Here is a 22,708-nt window from a genome sequence, read left to right on the forward strand (position 1 = left end):
CTGCTAAACAAGGACTGAAGTATTTTATTAATAAATATATTAAATGAGAAATGAAATCTTGAAAGGGGGGAAATCAGAGAGTAGTATTTTTCCAAATAAATGCAACAGTTAAACCAGTTGTTAGCATTACATGGGATTGACGGTGGGGTGTTAGTTTAAAAATTCACGTTTTTCATATGCTGTTGTTAAGCTAAACCCAGCAATTAAATGGTAGTTTACACCACATACTGCTTCTGTGCTTCACTAATAGAAATGTCCACGGTAGCTTCAAGATAAAGTTCTCCTGTCAACACCCAAAATCCCTTTTATTCCCAGTCAACCTCTCCAGTACGTTTATCTCATTCCTAACTAAGAGTAAAGGGTTTCTAAATGTATGCAAACTGTGACCATTATAAATATGAAACCTAAAAACTAACTATTGATAGCATTCTTTCACACCTTGAACTAATTAAGAGAAGAGTAGTACACCATGTATTTTATATTTTGTTTAAAAAAACTAATTCAGTGCTAAAATGCAATCATAAAGTCATACCTAGAATTTTCTGAACTTCTAGACTTCCCTCCTTGCCTGCTCCCCCCCCAACCCCCTCCCTTTTTTTTTTTTTAAGCTGTGGTTCATGCTAGGAAATATTAACAAAGAACATGCAGTGATTTAAATTCATCCTGGTTCATCTTCCAAATCATTGCTACCCATAAAATAAACTTATTTCACTTAGGGGAAAGTTAACTAATTAAACGTAAATCATATCACAAAGACTCTTCAGACTTTTAACTGAGCTTGAATTTCCACTGAATCCAAGCAGCAGCTAATTGAAAGATCTGTGGCTAAGCATTAAACTGGCCAAAGTAACAGATATTAGAGTTCTTTACTGCAATAAACCTGTCTCAGTTTGCAACAATTCTTATTTGGCAGGTGGGATGAAGGTATTTACCAAAGGTACAAGCTGGAAGACACGTTACTCCAAAGGGTTAACACCAAAAATAAGTTAAATTTAACATGAGATAAACACATTTTTAGTTTAAAAAAAGTTTTAGAAGTTCATAGTAAGTTGCTTTCTCTTACCCATTTCCTGGAGTACTGGAGCACCCTGGAGAATGACTCAGAGAGGTGCTGCCGGCACAAGGACTCTTCTTAGTGGATAAATCAAGCACGCCGTCTGTAGAGGTGAAAGAATCACTTCAGTGTTTGAAGAAACAGAATCAGCCTCGCTGTCCCTTGACAGAACCACTCCTTTGGGCTAAAGTCATATTTAGCACACAACATTTTAATTTTGTTTTTACACAAGTCAAGATTTGGATTTGTTCGTAGTTTGGCTTACAAGTGACTTCTGCATTGTCCCCAGAAGTCAGAACAAAATTTAGCATCTGTTTACAAGAGCCAGAGAACAAATGACTACCTACAAATGACAGTTCAGGACACAAAGCAGGCTAAACATAACTAACCCTCAGAAGTATCAAAACAAAAGACCCTTCAAACTCCTTATATTTTGGGGGCTTTAAATTTGTATTTAACATATAAATAATCCAACACTAAATTTTACATATATATTTTAATACAGATCTATGTGGGAAAATTAATGTGAGAATTTCATATTGGAAACTCACTTTTGAACAAACCCCCCCACACAAATGCTGGATTCCTCCTCACCTGGCAGCTAGCTTCATCCTTTTTTCCATGTCTCCGATGGATCCCTACTGGCAGGGCTGCTGCCTTTCCTCTCTATCCTGTCATTTTACTCCCTCCTCTTCCATATACCAAACGGCTTTTCCTGCTCGACTGCTTCTTCCATCCTCCCCTGGACACACTGACTGATGGCACTTCCTCGTGCTCACCCTGCTCCTCTGAGCCCTTACGTAAACCTCTCATTTCTAGGCAACAGAAAAGGGAGTCTTTTTTTTTTTTTTTTTTTTGCTAGCAAAGCCTTGTTGCCATTGCACTGAGACATAAAATTCTGGTCATTTTAGTACGGCCAATATTGTCTTAGAAGCAGCTCAGCCATCTGAAATTCCTGGAAACTTTGAAACAAGAAATTTATGAGGCAGAGAGAAATGAAACCTGCCAGTGAGGTAAACTAGAGCTGCTTCAGAGCTGCTTGCTCACTCTAACTCAAGAAAGTACCACCAAACATGAGAACAACCTAAGCTGGCTTTCAGATTGCCTCGAGTTCTCATTTGACATATGGAGAAAAACCAAGACGATAAACAGTGAAACAGACCTAGCTGACAGGAAGCTGTACCACCCACTGCGCTGGGGAGCGCGCCGTAACCCAACCCTAAGCGAGCAGAGTTGAGCCTTCCCTCTGAACACCGATACCCAGCACGGGATACAGTGACCGGCTCAAGTGGCACCTCCTTTTCAAAAGGATGGACTGAACAGCCGGCTGCTGGAGGTGCTTCATCCACGCTCCCTCCATTGGGAGGGTTGTCACGACCTAGAAGTCCTGGAGGGCAAGCAGGACCAGCCTCACGCCCCAGGGAGAGGCTGACAAACTAGCTTCTTCCCCTCAATCCTCGAGAGTAGAAACATACCAAAAAGCACCACCGGTGGTCTTCCACGACAGCCTCTTAAACCTCTCATTAAGAAGTCTGGCAAACCCCCTTCCCAATTACATTAAATGTAAATTGGGAAAAAAATAATTACATCAGCAAACAGATCACTGTAAAAAGTTAATATGCACATGTTCTAATTCCATAACAAGTATAATGAATGTTATAAATTATCTTGGAGCTTTCTCGTCTCTAAAGAACAGTTCATGTATATGCTTTCTTCTTCTCCACACAACCCTCCAATTAAAACAAAACAAAACACCAGAAGCAGAACTAATTCTCTCCTTTACTCTTTCAGGGAAAAGCTTCAAAATCGGAACAGTTTAACATTTATAAACATGCATGCAAAAAAGACACTCGTTAATTACATTTATTATAACATTAACTAGAAATAAAAGCCTTTCAGCTAAACGCAGAGGTCCTCCCTTTTAAAAGTGCCATATAACCTTGCACTGCAATTTGGTAACTGACGTGTGGCGACAACTTGCAATTATAAGTGTAATAAGTGTCCAGATGTCCCATCGCAATATTGTTAGACACCAGAAATTGACTTTCTTACAAAAGACTTCATAAACTTCAGTTCAACAAAGGATAAAGGGATATTTATGACTACATACTAGCTAGCTACAGTTCTTTTTGTTTTTTTTTTTAAGGCATCTTTTCAACTTGAGGATAGATAGCCTACCTCATATTTAGTAGCATAGTTTCAGACATTTAACACATTTCTAAAGAAGGGTAAAGAGGCTAATTCCAATGCCATCAGTAAGATATACTTATGACAACTTCTATTCCACATTTGCAGAAAAAAACATTTGCATACTATAATCACTCACAGAATTTGCTTGTTAAAAACATTTTTTGATGGAAAGCAAGGTTTTCACTCTAAAACAAGCCCTGCAACACTGTTACAAGTTATTCAATCTGTGCTTTGCTGAACAAGTCTATTTTTAAGGTAGAAAAAAAGACTTTTTCCAAATGCACAAATCAGGAAGTTTTGGACAGTTTGCAGTATCATTTTTGCAGCTTTCACAAAGCAATTTGTCACAAAATTTTAAAAGATACTGCTTTCACGTTATGACCACAAAGAAAATAAATGCCATCAGTCCTTCAGTCAGATTCTGTACTGATCTTCAGAAAGGAGACAGTTTTCAGGACCACACGGTCTTGTCTTACCAGCAAGTGTACAGCCTACTTTGACAGACTGTTTCTCATAGCTCCCAGCAGCAACAGCACACTTGTCCCCAGAGGTTAGAGTATGGCCAGCCCCTTTACCCTTCTTCAGAAAAATCACGTCTATCAACCTACATCCTTTCAAGAATTATCTTCTCTCCCAGCCACATCCAGCTGGTCATTATTTCATCGTAAGACATCTATCACTTTTCTGCTTCACATTTTACATAAAATTGCAAACTTCTACTCGTTTGTTTGTGCAACAAGAATGCCATTCATGGATTGCCATAGGATGCAAGACACTGATAAGAGTCCTACCTTGTTCACTAGGTTCTGACTGAGACTTTCTGACAGTAAGGTCCAGAGGTGAGTCTTGGTCAGCCATGAGAAGTTTGCTGAGCACAGGGTTCTGAGCAGTTGCAGCCGTGGGAGAGGAGGCGACCAGAGATGCTTTCAGCAGGCTTTGGTTCTTTGTGCTATTGGGCTGGCTGGAGTCCTGAGTAGAGCTATTTTTTGAGGTATATTCAGCAGCAAACTGTCGGATCATTCGCTGCATGATCTCACGGGCCACTAGGGGAATATTGGGGTCAGAGACCCTAGGACTGTCTGCAAACATTAGAGATTGTTTTTTTAAGGAAGCACTTTAAGTAAAACAGATTTTATATTAAGTCATTGTTTATTTAAAAAAAGTCAAGGATAAATTAGTTTCTTTAGAATATGTATTTAAGTCTTAGAATACCTGAACAAGAAGCAGTGCTAATTCTGGTACAACCTTCCCAAAATAACAGTTTCCTATGAGATATATAAAAATCTCATCTTTTGTTTTCAAGTATATCTGACCAGACCTTTAAAAGGTATGAAAATGGAAAAGAGCTAGACCCATGAAAAGAACTACCAAGTAATGAAGTTCATCACAAAAAAAAAGAAAATCAAACAGGTTATTCAGTGGAAGAATTAAATAACTTACCTGCAACTACAGAAAAGGAAAGGGGGAAGAATAGAGTTGCAGCAGTCCCCTATGAAATCACTGGGAAATAAAGCCCTATATTTCTGATTCTTCAAAATAATTCACATGTAGATCAAGCGTCTTCCATCTCATTCTATCTACTACTACACTAAAATGCATCAGATATTACTCAAAGAATTTTCCCCATACACAAAAAGCAAGAGGTGTCAAATTAAAACTAATTCTATTTCTAGAAGACCTGCTAAAAATACTGGTTAGAAATGAGAAAAGGAACAGGTAGAAATCTACCCCCGCCCTTTCTTTTTCCCCATGAAATAGCATATAAATACAAAACTATCTGGAAATATGGGCAACACAAACATATTCAAGTAAATTACTATTTTAGAGCAGTAGCAATTTATGATGTCAAAGTAAATCCACAGCTCCTACATCACAGATTCTGTCTTACAACTTCCTCCCAAGCACTGATGTTTTCTTCTGGCCAAATGAGGGTGTGTTTTTTTTTTTCCTGTTGTTTTTTTTCCTTTTTTTTCCCCTTAATTTTTAAGTTCCAGAAATGGCTCAAAAGGTTTGATTTTCTGCTTCTGGAAAAGCATTCAGAGAAAATTGTGCAGAAGATGACCAAGTAAATCTAAAATCCACACTCAAAAAGGAACAACAGAAAAGTGTTTTGTTTTTTTTTTTTTTTTTTTAAAAAGATTGCCCAGGTTGAAAGGTAATTTATCAAGATTGAGCTATTAGAAACATTTACAAAATCTCCTGTTGGATATTAGTGTTAATTTGCCTTTTGCCACCATTTTTGACAAAAATGCATCAATCCAACAACCAGCTTCAAAGTATCTGCAAAAGGCTGACAGACATGAAGGTTTGAGTGTGGAGCTGCTCACAAACCAGGGAGCAGCAGCAAGCAGCTACTCTGTTTCTTGATGAAAAAAATCATACTGAGCTTTGAACACCTATCAAGCCTGAATTCCTTCCTGTTAGGTTCAGCTTTCTAAATCTATGCATCGTAGCTGTCTAAGATCTTAATCTTATCTTATAGAAATGGAATCTTAGAGGGTACAGTAGCTATAAATTTCTTGGCTGTTTATGCAAATAGTTAATCATTTTATTGTGAAGCTTATAGGATATTTGTTTTTATTGTTGCTAAGCACATGACACACCAAAAGTTTTAATAAATCATCAAGAGATGAGCCAAGCTTAAATTTAGGTGTTTATATTCTCACCTTCTTCCCAAGTGATCCTTAAGGACAAGCTGTAACAGGGAAGAAGCATGGAAACTTTTTCCAGCAAGTGTGACATTTCTTCCATTTTCTAAGCTCTCAACACGTCCTGCTGAAGGACACGTGAAAGGCTCTAAGAAAGCCTAGAAGGGCACAAACCACTGTTCTGATCGCACTGATGCCAACTATTTGACATGTGCTTGTAATGTCTACATGTTGCAGCATGAATGCTCTGCATAACTTAGTTTTCCGAAGAATCATGCTTTTACCGTGCACCCACATTCACCTGTACAATTCAATAATGTTTACAGCTAAACATATTTCCAAATTCAGGGAGAAAATATTGTGCATGCCTACAGCCATGCATCTTTCTAATCTGCAACTTCAAAGAAACAGCACAGAGGAACTACTAGGGCTTTCTAGTGCTGCTCAGAATAAATTCAATAACTCAGGACGCTAATTTTTGAAGCAGAAGGGTAGTTACCTAGACATTAAAAGCTTCTTGCTCAATAGAAAGTCTGAATTTTAAATGTCAAAAATTAAAGCTGTTCAAAAGTGACTGCAAAATATTTGCTGGTGCCTCTGCAGTGTTACTGGAAATCAACAAGATGTTTGTTTTGATTCCAAGTATCTAGTTTCTTTGAAAAAAATTAAGGTGTAGGGATAAATACAGCCAACATTTATCTACTATAAGTTGTCTACTAAAGTAGTACATCTGACCTTTAAAACCTCAATAGCCTTTATGTGTTTTATCTGTACTGAAATCTTAAAAGGGAAGCACCACCTGAAAAAGGTATGATTTTATTAAGCCATCAAGAGAAGGTCCTATCCTGCCACAACGTAAAGGTCTGATAAAACAACTAGATACTTTCACTGGAATTATGAATATTTGATAGAAGCATTACTGAGTCAGAGTGCCATGGGCACAAAGCAGAGCAAGTAGATAAGATTAATGGACAGTAAGCCTGTTCAGAAAGTTTGCCGATACTGCTCGTTATCTATGTGTGTTAGGCACATGAGTTCATGTCGTTGACATGTAATAGGCATGCATCTGTTCACAGAACATCTGCATGTCCCCCAATCCAGAGGGGCTACAAAATACGAGTCTCAAATGGTATTGGCAGTCAGGATGGAAAGAAAGAAACTCATTTCTGGCCTGAAGCCAGGGGAGCCAAGTACCTCTGAGCAACGCAGGAGCATCAGAATTCTACCATTCTTTGTGTCCTCTTTGGTATGACAGTGCCTGGGATCTCATGGCAATGACATGAGTTTAAATAACCTTTTAAGCAATCTAAATACAGCCAAGCTGGACAGTGATGCATGAAGGATTTGGAACTGACTTCCTGCCAGGATCCTTCCCCTCTCTTATTGCTCCTGCACCAAGCACAGCTCCGCCAGAGAACAGAAAACAAGAGTATATTTTAAAAAAAAAAGTCAGATTCTTAGTCATCTGAAGCGACTTCAGTATCCTCATTCCATGTATCTGACCACAGAGAAAACGTTACATCGTTTTCCTTCAAATGGGAAAGTATGCCTGTCTCATGGAATACGCACACAGGTCACACAAAAATTTAAGCTCAACGTTGAAGGGATGAGATATTTAACAAAACATTTGGAAGTGCTGAAAAAGCGTTTTTCTCACAACCACCATCACCACCAGAAAACTGAAGTGGAAAAAAAAGAAAGTATATATATATATATTTTTTTTTAAACCAGTTCTGGATTTAAAGTGAGATGGGATAAATTTAAAAGCAAAATGAAACCTTAACCTTAAAAGAAAAAAGCCACTGAAAAGACCGACTTGGAATAAAAGCATTATCTGAGCTATCAGTAGTAATCCAATAACTATCCCTCCTACCATCATCCTACATGCTTGTATATTCCATGCGATTCATCATACTATACAGTTTGTATTTATTCATTTGAGCCATAAAAGAAAGGCTAAAATACTGTTATCTTCTTAAAACACCTTTAAATATTTTGGTCACTGTGAGGCTGGGCTGAAGACTGGCTACAGCAATTTCTAATTTGTTAAACTGAAGCCTTCATTGTCCCCCAGCAGACAGGTTGGAATTACTGATTTGGCAGATTTTCTCACACATGGGTTAGACTGATAAGTACAATGTACTTTCACTCAGGATGCACTTGGATGCAGCCTCCAGATCCCTGTTTCTCAGGTTGGCAGAAAACAGTGAAATGAGTTTTGTGCCTTCTTAAGAGTGCAGTTTAACTGATGTAACTCTCCAGAACAGATTTACAGTTTTCCAACACTGAGCTACTATTATTGTTCTCAGCATATTTTATAGTACTGATTTTCCAGTGCTTTTGCTGATCACTTTGAATTTTCCACATACACCCCTTTGCACAATTCCAACTATATTTTGTATTGTGGATTGCTGGGGTGGGGGTTGGAAATCCCCATACACCACAGTGAGAAGACTGCTGATCTCTTAAAAAAAACCTGCATTAATACAGATCCCCCTAATAAATAAATAAATTTAATAAAAACAAAAAAATCCCACCTACCATCACCACTCTCCCCTTCTTCCAGATAGCCCATTCACCTAAACGTTGGCTTCAGAGGAGATCTGCTGGGCAAGAACTGAGTAATTCCTCCAAAATTGTAAGAACACTAGTGTTCTTGTGTCGAGTTTTCCTTTAGGGTTAAATGTATTATGCTCTCTTCCTCTTTCCCAAGACCACACTGTTGTACTGCTACATTATTTGAGAATCCATTTGCACTCATGATAAATACATATAAAGAAGACAACTGAAAAATACTGAACATGCAATGACAACTTGAACATCCAACTTGATACCCAAATCACATACAAAAAGACCAGCAAGAGATATTTCCAATCCCCCCCATCAAAACCAACCTTTTCTGTAAAAGACTGCATTGAGGAACTCTTCCGCTTGCCTTTCAAAACGAATGATTTTTGCTTGCTCTTGTCTAAGCAGAGCTTCTTGTCCAGCTTCCGAGGCTGGCTCATCCAGACTGACTAAGTGCTCCTGCAAAGATATTTAATATTTGTAAGATCTTCCTGACTCCAAAACGAATAAAGTTCCTTAGGCATTAACTATTTTACTAAATTCAAAGCTTTGTCAGACACTCAGCACAGAGGTGAATCTATTTAAATTGAGACTTGAATTTTGACTACTCCAGAACATCCTGCTTTGTCTTGTTTTCCTGTTGTAAATGCAGCAGAAGACTGAAAGATTTGATACCATTACAGGACATAACAGCCCATCATAAAGAAGATTTAGATATTTTGCCACATCTGGCTGCAAATCACGTATCTAACGCTTGTTCTTCAGCTATTACTTTTGCTTCCATAAGAAAAGAAACAGTGAGGGCAAAATACAGAAAAAAAATCACCTTAATTTACACAGTTCATCCCAACTGAGCAAGAAATGACCAAGCATTAGCAACAAACAGGTCCTCTGTGAAGAGGACCAGCAGTGGCTACTTATAAGTGAAATCAACAGAAATTCACTGCTTACAACATCCGCAATGAATTAAAGTTCATTCTTTCATACAAGCAGAAGCGACTGAGTTATCTCAAATATTTCAAAACGAGTCTTTTAACTAGGATAATTAAATCCTGTGAGATGCCACAATAAATTACCTTTTTTTTTTTTTTTTTAAATACAACTCAAGAAACTGGAAGACAATGGTTACAAAAATACTGAATGCCTGGATTTCCCCACCCATCCTCCTTCCTCATTTCTTTCTCTTCAATGCCTTATTCCCGCTCAGGAGAATAATCCCTTTCGGGGCCCTTTCCTCCCACTTTCATTTTAAGCAATATTGAAGTTACCTGTATTTACCTACTGCAGGAATGCATACACAACCACTCTTTGGGTTTAGGGAGTGTTTTGTTTTGTTAACCTTTACATAGTATCAGTTACCATAATACCTTGGCTGTAACTGGCTTTTTGGCCTCTAACGTACGAATTGATTTCTGATTCCTGTTCTCATGGGGCTAGGAGGGAAGGAGAAAACTGGCAATTCACTTACAGTTCACAATAAATGAAAGGGGAAAAAAACGAAGTCGTTCTTAATTTTGTAACGTCTCAACTTTTAAGAGGTTTAATGAAATGAGGTTACATAATCAGCCTATAGTAAATTAACGAACGCAGCAGTCACATGAACTATGTGCAAAGGGTAATAATATGAACCACTGTGGACTCTGGCCTGGCAACATGGACACACGCTGTAAGATTTGTAGTGTAACAGCTTCCAAAAGTTCTATGTCAAAAATAAGGGGGAGATACTCTCCCACGCTGTGAAGACAAAGCAGTAGTTTATGCTAAATGAAAAGGTGAGGAGCATGCAACGACAGAGGTGAGCAAAACACACTTGCCACGAAGGTACCGTTCTGTGGAACTCAAGCTCCCCAAGTGACTGATGCTGGTTTTGTACCACAATTTCAGGCTTGCCCTCAAACCTACCGGCTCTCATAGGAAAGACTAGTGCTTTTGAGAGTCTTCAGGAGACTGAACTTGAACTGGGTGGTTAACTACAGAAACAGCTTCACTTCTGTGCCAGGTACGCCTGTACCAGCGGTGCTCCTGCCGTTCACGGGCATTTTAGGAACACGTTGAACAGGCGGTTACACTTTTCCCATACTTCAGAGACATGAAGCATCAGTAGAGGATGTCACAATGAAAATATAGGTGGAAAGTAAACCCAATATTTTTGTTAAGTTATTCTTTAGGTGAGACATCGTAGAACACACTTGCATTCTGTTTTTCCAAGCTGTGTTTCCATATCCAACAATGTTGAGAACATAGGATCCGTCCTGCCATCCTCCTTCAGCCATTACGAGGATTAACTGTAAACCCAACTCATCCGTTTGCGTAAAAAGGAGACATTTCTGCAAATTAACTAACAACAGACCTAATCTAGATGCTGCAGAAGCTTTAGCACAACTACTGCAATATCTAAACATTTAAAATAAACTTTTAAGTTTTAGTTTAAAAGGAATCTCTGCAATCTGATGCACAGAGGTTTGGATAGATAAGCTCCATTACAGTTAATTAGCACCCTCTGGCTAGGGTACCACAAGCCATTGCAAAAAAGGCTCTCTTTCAATGCAAAGGACAAACAAGGGAGTTCGGAAAAAAAAGGCAATATTAAGGCAGTATCAGCTTGATCTGATACTCTGCCCTTTGGCAGACTGTAACTCTGGAAGAAAACTGAAATAAAATAATCCTCATCCAACACAAGGCATCTCATATTTTCCCAGTACTTTTTGGAATTAAGACATTACACAGCAAGTATCACACCAGCCTGTGTAGAAACTCTATAGAAAAAGTTTGGCAGTGGCATGCCTCACCATGAACAAGTGTACTCGCGTTATTCATGTACAGCTAATGCATGAAGAGCACAATTTAATTGACCTAGACTAACCAAAGCTGGACATTTTCCACATAGAGGAAGAATGATGAAAAGAGGGATAGCCAGAAAAAAAACAAACGTGCAAGTGGCTTACACTGGTGAATGGCTGAGTAAAGGATCATTCGATGTGTGTTCAGGAAAACAGGGGAGTAGTAAGGGAGCACACTGCTTAGTTCTTACCTCTCATACTAAGGGCCATGCATCTCTTTCCTTGCACGAATTTTTATTACTGTCCATGCTAAGACATCAGAATGTAAAGAAAGAGTTATATAAAGTCAGATTTAACCTTATGCACGGGGGGGGGGGGGGGGGGAACATTTTTAGCTGCTCTCTGGCATCTTCAGAGAAGTACTGACCACATAAGACAAAGTTTACTAGAAAGATTTCTGCTTTCTGCATTTTTATGCTTTCTTAACACTTCTGTCAAAATTATTCCAGCAATTTTTGCAGCTGGTTAACCCCTCAGGGAAAAATTCACAAGCTTCCACGCCAATTATTTGTGATTAGTATTCAAAGTCTAGTTCCAAAAGTTTTTCTTTTTCGTGCTTGTGTTTTGTTTTTTGATTTTCCATCATTCTTCCCAATAAATATTTCGATCTGCTATCTTCAGTCTTATCCTCTCACTCTAATCCTGAATCTTATCAAAGTTTTCAGTACCGACATGCAGGTAGCAGCAAGTGGAAAATTATTAATATTTCTAAGCAATGACAATTGATTGGTTAATATGCTAGAAAAAAAAGACTGGTTATTTTTACATATTTATAACTACTTTCATTCTGTTCTCTTTGTGCTTCTCTTCCATGAGAACTATATCTGAGAGCATCACTAGAATCCCAACAGCGAACATCCAGTGTCACTACTGAACAATAATGCTTCAGAGAAGCTTGGAGCAGTCCCTGCACACTCTGAAAAGGCTAAAATCCTTCTGTACATTAGGATATAGAACACAGTGATCATTAAGTCAAAAAGCCTTAGAAATACAGGTCTCAGGTTTTCAAAATACAAGGTCAATGAGTGATGCTGAGACACCACCTAATCCTGGACAGCCCAGCCCTGTCAGCACTAGAGTTGGATCTTCATTTTGAGACCCTCCTTGCAGGTAGCATTGATACAGCAATCCCAAACTCTAAATTGCTGGTGTGAAGAGTGTATGAGATCATTCCTACCTATCTTCATGCAGAAAATACAAAGAGGCTTCCCACAGACCACCTGCAGCTGTCAGGCCAACACAGGGACCCGATGACACAACACGGGCTCCCAGCCCTCCCCAGGCAGGATCAGGAACAGTGAGTATGAAAGCAACATCTCAGCATCCCTAGGTTGCCTTCTCCAACCCTTCCTTGTACAGTCTTTCTAACTCTTAGCCGGTGCAAAGTGGAATATTATTTTCTGTACATAAGCCTTAGGTACACCTGGGACACGGGGCCTGCCTTCTTTCCTTCTACTTTCAGGAATAAACCTCAGCCGGTCTTAAAAACAAAAACAGACGAGCAAAAACCCCACACCACATAAACAACATAAACACAACCTAGTCATTCTTGTTGCTTGCACTTCCACACTGCCCAGTTCCTTTCCACCTCTCTCAAAGCACTATGCCCAGCTGAGGCAGCACTCAGGCAAGAGAAGAATTTCCTCTCCAGGTATTAAGACAAATGCCTCTCTTGATAGATCCCCCCGAACAGTTGAGTGCTTTTACAACGCTATCACGTTTCAGACATCTGTAACTGGTGACTTGATAAAACAGGTTTCAGTCTGTCCCGTTTCTCAAATTTATCATGATCATTTTCAATTTTGAGCATGCCATTTGAAGCACCTGCAACTGTTCCCAGCTTGGCATCAGCTAAAAATTCAGATGGTTTAATTACTCTTAAGACAACCCTCACTTACTGAGGATGTGAGCTTTTATAGTAAGAAACAGTACTGAGTAATGAGTTCCTCATTAACCAAGATGATTGATTTGTCAGATTTATCAAAATCCAAACAAATTTAATTTAACTGATCCATGGATATTGAATATCATTTATTATCTATAGTAAGAAAAATCACCTTCAGCTGAAATACAATATGCTTACATTCACATTTACACACAAGCAAAGCTAACAAAGCCGAAGATTATCATGAACAGCCTCTTTGGGTTTTAGCCTCTACATCTAATTATTTAAAGTCATCCAATAAAAAAATTGACACTATAAATGCTCGATTTTTTCTTTTTAAAGCGATGAAATCCACTAAAAACATTTTACAGCATCTTCCAGCACACCCAAGATTTCCATACACAGTCTAAGACATTCTAAAGCAATCAGAAATCATAACAGGTCTGCAACTTCAACTCATTTTCAGACAATTCCTTTGCCGTCATCAATTATTCTATGAGTTAATGCTTTAAATGACAGCGCTAGCTTCTCTTCAGATTATTCAGATAATGAGAACTGAACTGTGTGGAAAGTGTCTACGTTCCTCCACAGCGAAAGGACACCGCATTCAGAGGCTGTTATTATGACTAATCATAATCAAGTAATGGCATGATATTAGCTTTAGATGTTTAAGGCAGGTACTTACAAGCTTTCCAAAATATCCAAATTGTTTGAAAATTCAGAGTTCCTCTGATACGACTCCTTCACACACTGTACACTACCACACATCTTCACAATCAGGAGAGCTGTTAGAGGCCCTTACAGCAGAGCCGGGGTATTTTATGGTACTTCAAAGACCAGGCTCAACCTTCTGCCATCAGCAACGGGAGACTCCAGAAGTTGTTTTTTCTCTTTCTATTTTTATAGCTTAAATATATCTATAAAATAGTTAATGTGCTTAGAGTATTATCCTTCTTGTTCTGCTCTCACCAACTAATGAGATTAGTGTCGTTTCCCTCCCCTTTTATTTTTTTTTATTTAAGCAAAAGTAAAAATTCCTTTATGTAGCTTTAAACAGCTGTATTTTTTTTTTCTCCAAAGGAATATACTCAAATGAAGTCTTCTTTAAGGATTCATTTCCCAATTTCCTCTTATTACTGGTGCTTTTCTCTGACCTTATCTATCTGCATCTTTTTACAAAAAAATCTGAAAGTAGGCTTGAGCTCTGCATAGCAGCAAGGAACAGGCAAGACTACTGCCTTTGACACAAACATTCTAGATGGAGCCACAGATTTCTTCTGTAGGGATAGCCCTGTCAGTTTTCTTAACAAGCCACACTGAAAAATTAAGAACCATAATTAAGAAGCCAAATATAAAAGTTCAATTCATCTGAATTGATAGGTCTTATCTGTACCACAGCCTTTTAGAAGGAAAAGGGGCAAGACATAAATAAAACCAACCACACATCTTAAATCTTCCCCAAGAAGGATAAAGCCCAGAGGGAACTGGGAATTATCACATTTGCAGATTAGCCAACTGAGAGTTCTCCGGGTTTGGCCCCACAGAACACGATCTGTTTCCTTTCACTGTGAGCACGCTGCTGGAGCTGCTAACTTTGTACTTTGTCTTTCAGTGCCCATGTGTACCCCTGCACACAGGCACGTGCTAATGGTCTGCTAGCAGCTCCTTAGTTAACTAGCTGCTCTCTCTGATCACACAACTGAAACTATTGTGCTGTTGTATTTTGCTTTCTATGATGGAAGAAAAAAATCCAGTTTCTAAAAGCTTTACATAACTGCATACAACCCTTTGGATATGGGCAAAAATGTGTCTGGGAGATTTTAGCTCCTGACTCGGTTTGTATTTTACTGTCCTTCTCAAACGAACACACTTAAGTCCATTCCTCTATCAAAAACCATCTTGTATTTTGTTTGGCAAAAAAAAATCCATGCATTTGCAAGTAGATCTACTGCTACAAATAAATTAATCTCTTCAGAATACTTCAGCAGATGGTTCCCCATCCTTTGAAGAACGCATGTAATTGAATCTGATTGCTTGTAAAAGCAAGAATTAACATCGCTGAAAGGGGTGGGAGAGTAAGGGCAGTTTTCTTCCTTAAGCAGCTCTGCCAATAAGCCAGCCAGGGGCTCCAACTCTCATCCTGGAGCCCAGGACTCGGTTCTCTTTAAACACAGCTACCAGTCTCCTAAGTCACAGGTCATTCTTCCAAGCAAATGAAATCCCAATAAACCACCAAAGATTATTTTTGAACCTGTTAGACAGAGTACCTACATACCACTCAAAGGTGAGAACTGGGTACAGAATCACAGAATCGTCTAGGCTGGAAGAGACCTCCAAGATCACCTAGTCCAACCTCTGACCTAACACTAACAACACTAGTACGTCGACTAATTATGTCATTAATCTAAGAGGGAGTATCGGTAGAGGTGTGCTCCTTGGAAAAGGCCAGCCACAACTATGTAGGGTTAGAAGGTGAGTGTCTGTGTTGCTCCCAGCTGCAACATCATTTACGTGCCTTTTAATTCTGTAACTCACCACCATACAAGCAGAAACCCAAATCATCCCATCCTACTTGGTTCTCTTCCTAAAAAGGCAAACGGATGCACATCAATAACAAAAACGCGGAATAGAGACTGAGGCACAGAAAACACAACTGCAACCATTTTATGTACAGGAACATATGGGTATTAGCAGTTTTAGAAGCCTGAGCCTGCAACTTCCTAAAACGAAGACTTAAACGTATCATTACAGATGCTGAATGGAAGAGATTTCAAACCAAACTAGTACCATTCCTAATTTATTTCAGTCTGTCAGCTAAAGACTGTCCATCATTTGGCTAAATCAAATTACAAACTTTTTTGTAACAATCAAGTCTCCGAGGTTTTATTTCAAATGATGATGATAAACCCATGCTATTTGAAGACCCCCATAAGAGAGCCATATTTAACTTCATATTGCAAGCTAATGACATCTGTGATGGCCAGCAATGAAGACATTTAGCATACCCACACAGGAAAGGGAGCACTCCCACCACGCCATCTCCCATAGCCAACATATGAAGCACTCACTAGGTCTCAAAGGAGCCATACTATTCCCTCACTCACTCCAAAAAAACACAGCGGAAATGATCTAAAGGCTGGGGGCGGACAGGAAGAGAGGAAAGAAAAATCCCATGTACTCCAAAGCAGCTCTGACAGCTCTGGGCCCAGCATGAGGAGAATCACCAGGATTAACAGAGAAGCCACAAGTCTGATGGGAATGGACTGGCTCACCCTTTTTTCCCCCATTCCTTCATCCTCTAGACAGCCCGTCGTTATCTGGCCATGCAGCAAGCAAGCCTGTGTACAGAGCTCTTTGCTGTCTCTGTTTATCAATCAGCTGTAAGAAAAATGGCTTAAAGAAGCATTTTTGGCTACCGAAGTGTAAAACAACAGAAATGGCTTGGGTTCTATTTATAAAAACTATTCTACCCAAGCCAGTAGTGACTGACACCAACATTTGCCCTTGTTAACTCACGTTTGTCTCTGGACAGCCAAAATTTGTAGCCTTTCACCTATTGCTTTTGCCTAACGATGCTGCACACCCCTGCTGCATTCTGTGTCATTCTGTGCATACAATCCTAAAATCTCTTTAGACCCCGATGGCAAAAACTGCTCCTTGGAGCAACGCCAGATGGGACCACACCTGCATCTTTTTTGTCCATTTAAAAGATCCCAAACAGTACAACGGGCAATCAGGTTAGGAACCTCAACTACCTCTAGCACGAAGAATACATTTCCAGTGCTCAGTGACAGAAAGCTTAGCCCAGTGCACTGAGAATATAAATAGGGCCTATGAGGATGATTACGTCTTTTTAAAGATCCACCCATACTTCATTAGATTCTCCCAGCCTACAACGAGGCTGACCAGCCCATAATATTCATTTCTTAATAAATTCAACATGTTAGATAGAACTGTTCTAAACACTGAATTTCACCTTTTTATGAGATGATTCAAGTCAAACAAGACAGGACTCCTAGCGTCACAAGTATACAGAAAGCTTACCTGCTGTCAGTGTCAAAGAAGAATTATTACGCCTTACATCTGTTCTAAACGCAAGCATTCCCAACTCTCCTCCCAGTGCCTTAACAAACAGTGTAATACAAAAATAAGCTTAGACTGGCAGTGCAGCAAGTACCAGTGTCAACAAGAAGGTACTTCCTTCATGAACAAACCATACATGTTAGTTGCTGCAGAGGAAAGGGTGCTTGTGGTTCTTTTGTAAGTCTACAGAGAACCACTCTGCACTGACTGTTACACTGTGCAGGAGGTAGTAGTAGGGAAAACTCTTTTGCTGGCACTCTTAAGATAGATGACCCTTCCTTCTTGTGCTATAGAGCAATCATTATTTCAACACACAGGCTGAGCAACAATCATGTACAGCATGGTAACCTTTGTTTTATATACAGCCATAATCTGATTAAGAAAACAAACTAGAGGCGAAAATGTTGGCAAAGCTGACTTGTCCGCAATTAGGGCGAGACGTGGTTATAAACAAGCACAATAGAAAACCTGACATACACATGAGCGCTTTAATAAAAGGGTATGGCCCACAGGGAAAGAGATTCCAAGATACAGAACAAGACTCTAGCTTGTTAGAACGGACCATATTTCCATACTGAAGATAAGCCCAGTGTCTGACTGTAGTAAACATACACAAGCCACAGTTTGGCTCCCTTGGGAAGAGTTGCATGATCACAATAAGATCACTTACAAAGAACTCAAAATTCAACAATCCACAAAACAAATTAAAAACAATACAGAAAGAGCTACTACACATACACAAAAAACCAAACCACCACACCTTCATCACATACCACAAAGGAAAAGTTGCAGACAAGAAGCAAGTGTCTTCATTAACTTGTGTTATTTTAATTCAGAAAGCCTTTTTCCATAGGAGGGGAAAGGGGAAGGAGGTTGCAGGTTTTCTATGTTCAGTTAACTAGGAGCAGCAAACTCCCTCCCATTGTCCCTCCCCTACAACTACTAGCTTCACACATCTGCATTGTTACCTTCACTTTTTCTCTTCTCAGGCAGCAGAAAAGACAATTTTCATCAAAAGACCAATCAGAAACACCTTCAGGCTCACAGTCTGTAAATCAGAGGAATAGCAGATTACTTCATATTCATAAACCGCGACACAACTGGAGCCAAAAGAGAAATGCCGAATTAAATACCTGTTTCACAACATTCTTGCCTGCATTCTGAGGATGCAGGCTTCGTTTCAGCCATATTTCCAAATCCCCAGATTACCAAACTGTATACATTTTATCTCCGCACAACAAATATTTTTTTTCCCCGAGCACTGCCAAATACACTCCCAGCTACATAAAGATGAACGCACACTCATTAGTAATTTTAGCCAATATGAAACTAACTGTGAGCACTGCCTGGGGGAGGGGGAAAAAAAGCACAAATCACCACGGTAACACACATTTTCTAGAGGCAGAGCTGGGGCTGCTTCTGTCATTAGAAATGCAGAACAAGATACAAACATAGAGATTGAATACCTTTAAACAAACTGAGATCTTTTAATAATCCAGGTCCAAACAGGCCTTCTAGAATACTTTCAAACCCTAAAAGCAAATAAAAGAATTGTTAGCTTTCTAGATTATGTACGTCACTCCAAGAATATTCACAATAGCAGTTCTATATTTATCTGTTCCAAGAAGAGAGCTCAACGTGTTTTCTCTTAGTATTACAAGATGCATGGGTCAATTATGATGACTGAACTACTGGCAAACCATAGCACAGCCTAGAGTCCACTGACTCCTGCACTTAGCCAGGTTAAAAACAAAGAACAATATGACATTGAAATAAACCGTTTTGAAAAGACAATAGCAAGTTTTAGGTCCTACAACGAGCTTCACAACACCAGGGAAGTGCTATATGAAAAAAATTCTCTGGCTTAAGCCTCCAAACTTAAATAAGGTACGCTTTTGCAATTAAAAACAAATACTAAGTAATAATAACAACACATTCTTCCATCTCTGAGTGGCATTCAGTTACATTTCTGAATTTCAGCAAATGTTAGAATCAATATTTTCTGAAGAGTTACAGGTTTGAAGAGAGAAAATTAAAAGGAAAGGGATTCAGCAATGCCGTGCCCCTAAGGAACCAAATTCTAATCACTACACTGCTCATGTCATAGATCTGCATCTAAAATACACAGTCTGATTTACTTCAGTGCCACGACTTACGCCGCACTTAAACTAAATCTAACCAATTTTATTTGAGCCCAAAAGAGGAAAAACCTTGACCAAAATTACTGCCATTATTTGGAAACGTTAAATCAATATTACGCTGAACTCCTGCTGGCAGTAAAACCTACGGAGCTGTTAACTACCCAATACGGTGAGAAGCCAGGTTAACAAGAGGGAAAATGAGAAGTACTAAGACTATTTTAAGGGGCACAAAGTCCACCTGCTAATAAAAATGCATTCCCTTTACAATTGGGATAAAACTCTAAACTATCACTCGCTGCTCTTCCTTCTCCTCCCCCCCTTGCCTTCACATTGTAGGTTTAGTAACAGTTTGCATATAGCTCGAGGCAGCTTCTCCTACTTGCCTGAATCTTTGAGAGGTAGAAGAAAAAGGGATTTTCTTAACAGATGAAAATACAGTTTTAAGTTTAGAGAAAAATGCATGCGTGAATCAGGAACAGACAAAAGGGCAGTTTCAGGTAGTTTTACAGTGGTTTCTTTAAGTGATTGCATACTCTGAAGGAAATCAATTATTGCACTGCAAACATGCAATAATTGTAAAATAACTCAGACAATATACAGATCTAATACCACCGTTATTGCTTTTTTAGACAGCAGTCTTGTCTTCAGAGGGAAAGGACAAGCAGCATTATACCCCTCTGGGTGTCAGCAAGAGTTTCAGTGCACTAACATCACTGGATACGAGATGCAGGACCCTATAGAATTTGTAGTCTGCAATATAACCTCAGCAGCCAAAGCACTGCCAGAGAAATAACATCATCCTTGAACTAATGCCTATCTGAGGCTGACACTAAAAATCTAATCTCAGGAAGCACTGAATGGAGAACAAAAAAAGTGTGAAAGGCCGACGGTGAAATAGCAGCCAAGAGTAAATAGAAACGGGGAAAATATCAGTAAACAAGGTGGAAAAGGAGAAACCGGAAAAACATCCCGTTACACAGCACGTTGTCAGGCAGAGAAGAAGCCCTGCCTCCAAAAAAAGCCAATTCAGGCTTCAGGAAGTGGCAGGAACAGTGGGAAAGGGCCAACCAACCTGACCTAGAAGAAAAATGGGGAGAATCAGGGTATTGACCCATAGGTTTATAATGCTGACCTTTTCATGGGTAGCGACCCCTCAGATGTTGTATCTGAAATTCAGCTCTCAAGTAAAACACCTAACCAACCTCATCCTTTATCTCTTTGTTAAAAAACAGCGTATATATAAATAAATAAAAATTGAAAGAGCTCAGAAATTTTACTCAAACTCACCAGTCTTAAAATAGTAACTGCCAGTGACTCATGCCCCACGGTTTGCCATGCATGCAATTGCACACTGAAGTCCCTGCCAAGTTTTACAGCTTGGATATTGTACAATCATAGTTTGCTAGCCCACTGTTCTCAGGGATGCTAATGCCACTCGGTTTTTATTAATATTAAATATTGGATTTAGCAGTTGCATAGCAACAGCAGAACATCTTATGTGCAATGCTTGACATTAAAAAAGGCAAATAAGGGAAGTATGAATGTATTCAAAAATTATACTAAAGACTGGTAAGAACTGCCATGAAACCAAGCCCTACTCCCCCTAAATGCAAAATGCAATGCAATAAAGACAATATGAGCCCTGCAATGTAATATTCAGTCATTTAGGACTCCAAAAGAGCAACTGTGTACATTTAATCATGCATAATACATTGAAAACAAAATCTTGAAAAAGGAGCTGCCTACTTTTTACAGTATTTTTTCTCTCCATTGTCACTGCTCTTAGAAGCTTGAAAAGAACATTGCTTTTCCCACCGATTGTCCTTTTCCATTTGGCAGATGATATTTTCCTGCATTTCAAATGGAACAGAAATTAACATGGCTGCCTCTGCTAAATTCCTGCTTCTACATTTCTTCTTCTGTATCTCTGTGTCTGACAGTTCACAGCAGCTGAAGAGCAGGGCCAGTGGAAAAGTTGCAGGAACAACAGAATTGGAAGAGGAAAAGGGAGAGAGATGCCAATATTTTAGAGGCTTCTCTTTTAGATATGCTCCTCACAATTAAAGTAGCCACGCTTAACACTTACAATGTTACTGGTGACCTACAAAAGGAAAAAACATCTTTTGTTTTACATTAGTGTACAAATTTAGAAGAAAAATAATTTTTCTAAAACAAAACATCTGCAAACCTTAAAGAAATCTTATCTCAAAAGGCTCTCCAGTAAGTGAGGAATAAGCAAAAATACAGAAAAAAAAAATCCTTCATACTGAAACAAGGGTGGAGTACATTTTTAAATTCACAGCTAGTTACATGTTATTTACTATTCCACAATTATTAGCTGCAGAAGTAAAGCAGCATTTAAGAAACATTCTCTAAAACATGCTCTGACAAATCAGAACATGGATGTGCCATTTTTACACTACAAGTAACAAGGACGGAAATTCAAACAAAAAGAAGAGTTGACCATTCAGTTTTCTGCATGGCCGAATTTCACTATTTTTGTCCCTGCATCTAAACTGTTTTATTTTCATCTTTTCTGGCATTTTCATCCTACCTTCTGAAGCCAAATAGAACCATAAATATAAGCTTAACCTGTTAACCAACAAACTTCACCTAAAGACGGTTCAACTTCAAGCTTTGCAATTTCCTACTTTTAAAAGCAGGAATGCAGGATCTTCAGATGTGGATGCCTTTCGGGCCTGCCATTGACGCTGTTTGAAACACAAGACTCGTGACAAATGTGTTTTTTCCCCCTGCAACAGCGCAGCTCAAACGTATTCCTTAATACTCACTACATAATTCAGCCCTAAACACGCAGCCAGTCAAAGCAGTAAGGCACGTACCACTTACTGGAAGTCAAATCATTCTGGGAGTAGTAAGGAAAAGAATGGCTATAATCTGCCTTTACTATTTGCTATTATTTAAATTGTTAAAGAAGTGAACGAAAGAGTTTTATACATACAGCTAGGGGCCTGAAGGGGGAAATGAAAACATACATCTGTATCAACTCTTCAGGCCTGCTATTATCATTTTTAACCTGTGACTACCAGTTTGTAAACTAGATCTCAGTCTACATAACCACTGCCCTGGCTAGTATTCAAGTACAGTAGGTCTTACAGATCAATTCCTACTAGAAAATAAGGCAACCAATTCTTCAGCATTTATTTACAATAAGCAGGCCAACATACAGCAGCTAGTTCTTCAAAACTGTAACTTCAAAAAGCTGAAAATTGAGTAAAATCATTAAGACACCAGCTGTCTACATCTTTTGTAGAAATTTCTTAACTATTACAAACTTT

At 39.0% G+C, this 22,708-nt stretch overlaps 1 protein-coding gene across 14 annotated transcripts in view; it reads right to left on the bottom strand.

Moving 5' to 3' along the window:
• The window catches only part of LCOR (ligand dependent nuclear receptor corepressor), a 77,275-nt gene that overhangs the window by 29,081 nt on the left and 25,486 nt on the right, over window positions 1–22,708 (bottom strand). For 5 of the 14 annotated variants that reach the window (XM_040563097.1, XM_040563100.1, XM_040563099.1 and 2 more), the window contains 5 exons: window positions 18,735–18,800; window positions 18,237–18,316; window positions 8,787–8,919; window positions 4,036–4,323; window positions 1,064–1,157 (listed from right to left, as the gene is read on the bottom strand). In XM_040563097.1, the coding sequence (XP_040419031.1) occupies window positions 1,064–1,157; window positions 4,036–4,323; window positions 8,787–8,919; window positions 18,237–18,316; window positions 18,735–18,800 (661 nt within the window). Of the gene's footprint in view, window positions 1–1,063; window positions 1,158–4,035; window positions 4,324–7,086; window positions 7,522–8,786; window positions 8,920–18,236; window positions 18,317–18,734; window positions 18,801–20,392; window positions 20,487–21,155; window positions 21,260–22,708 lie in introns of those variants that run through there. The other 9 variants (XM_040563098.1, XM_040563105.1, XM_040563107.1 and 6 more) reach the window with 6 other exon arrangements.

Source organism: Cygnus olor, chromosome 7 (assembly GCF_009769625.2).
Source record: "Cygnus olor isolate bCygOlo1 chromosome 7, bCygOlo1.pri.v2, whole genome shotgun sequence".
NCBI classification, from domain to species: domain Eukaryota; kingdom Metazoa; phylum Chordata; class Aves; order Anseriformes; family Anatidae; genus Cygnus; species Cygnus olor.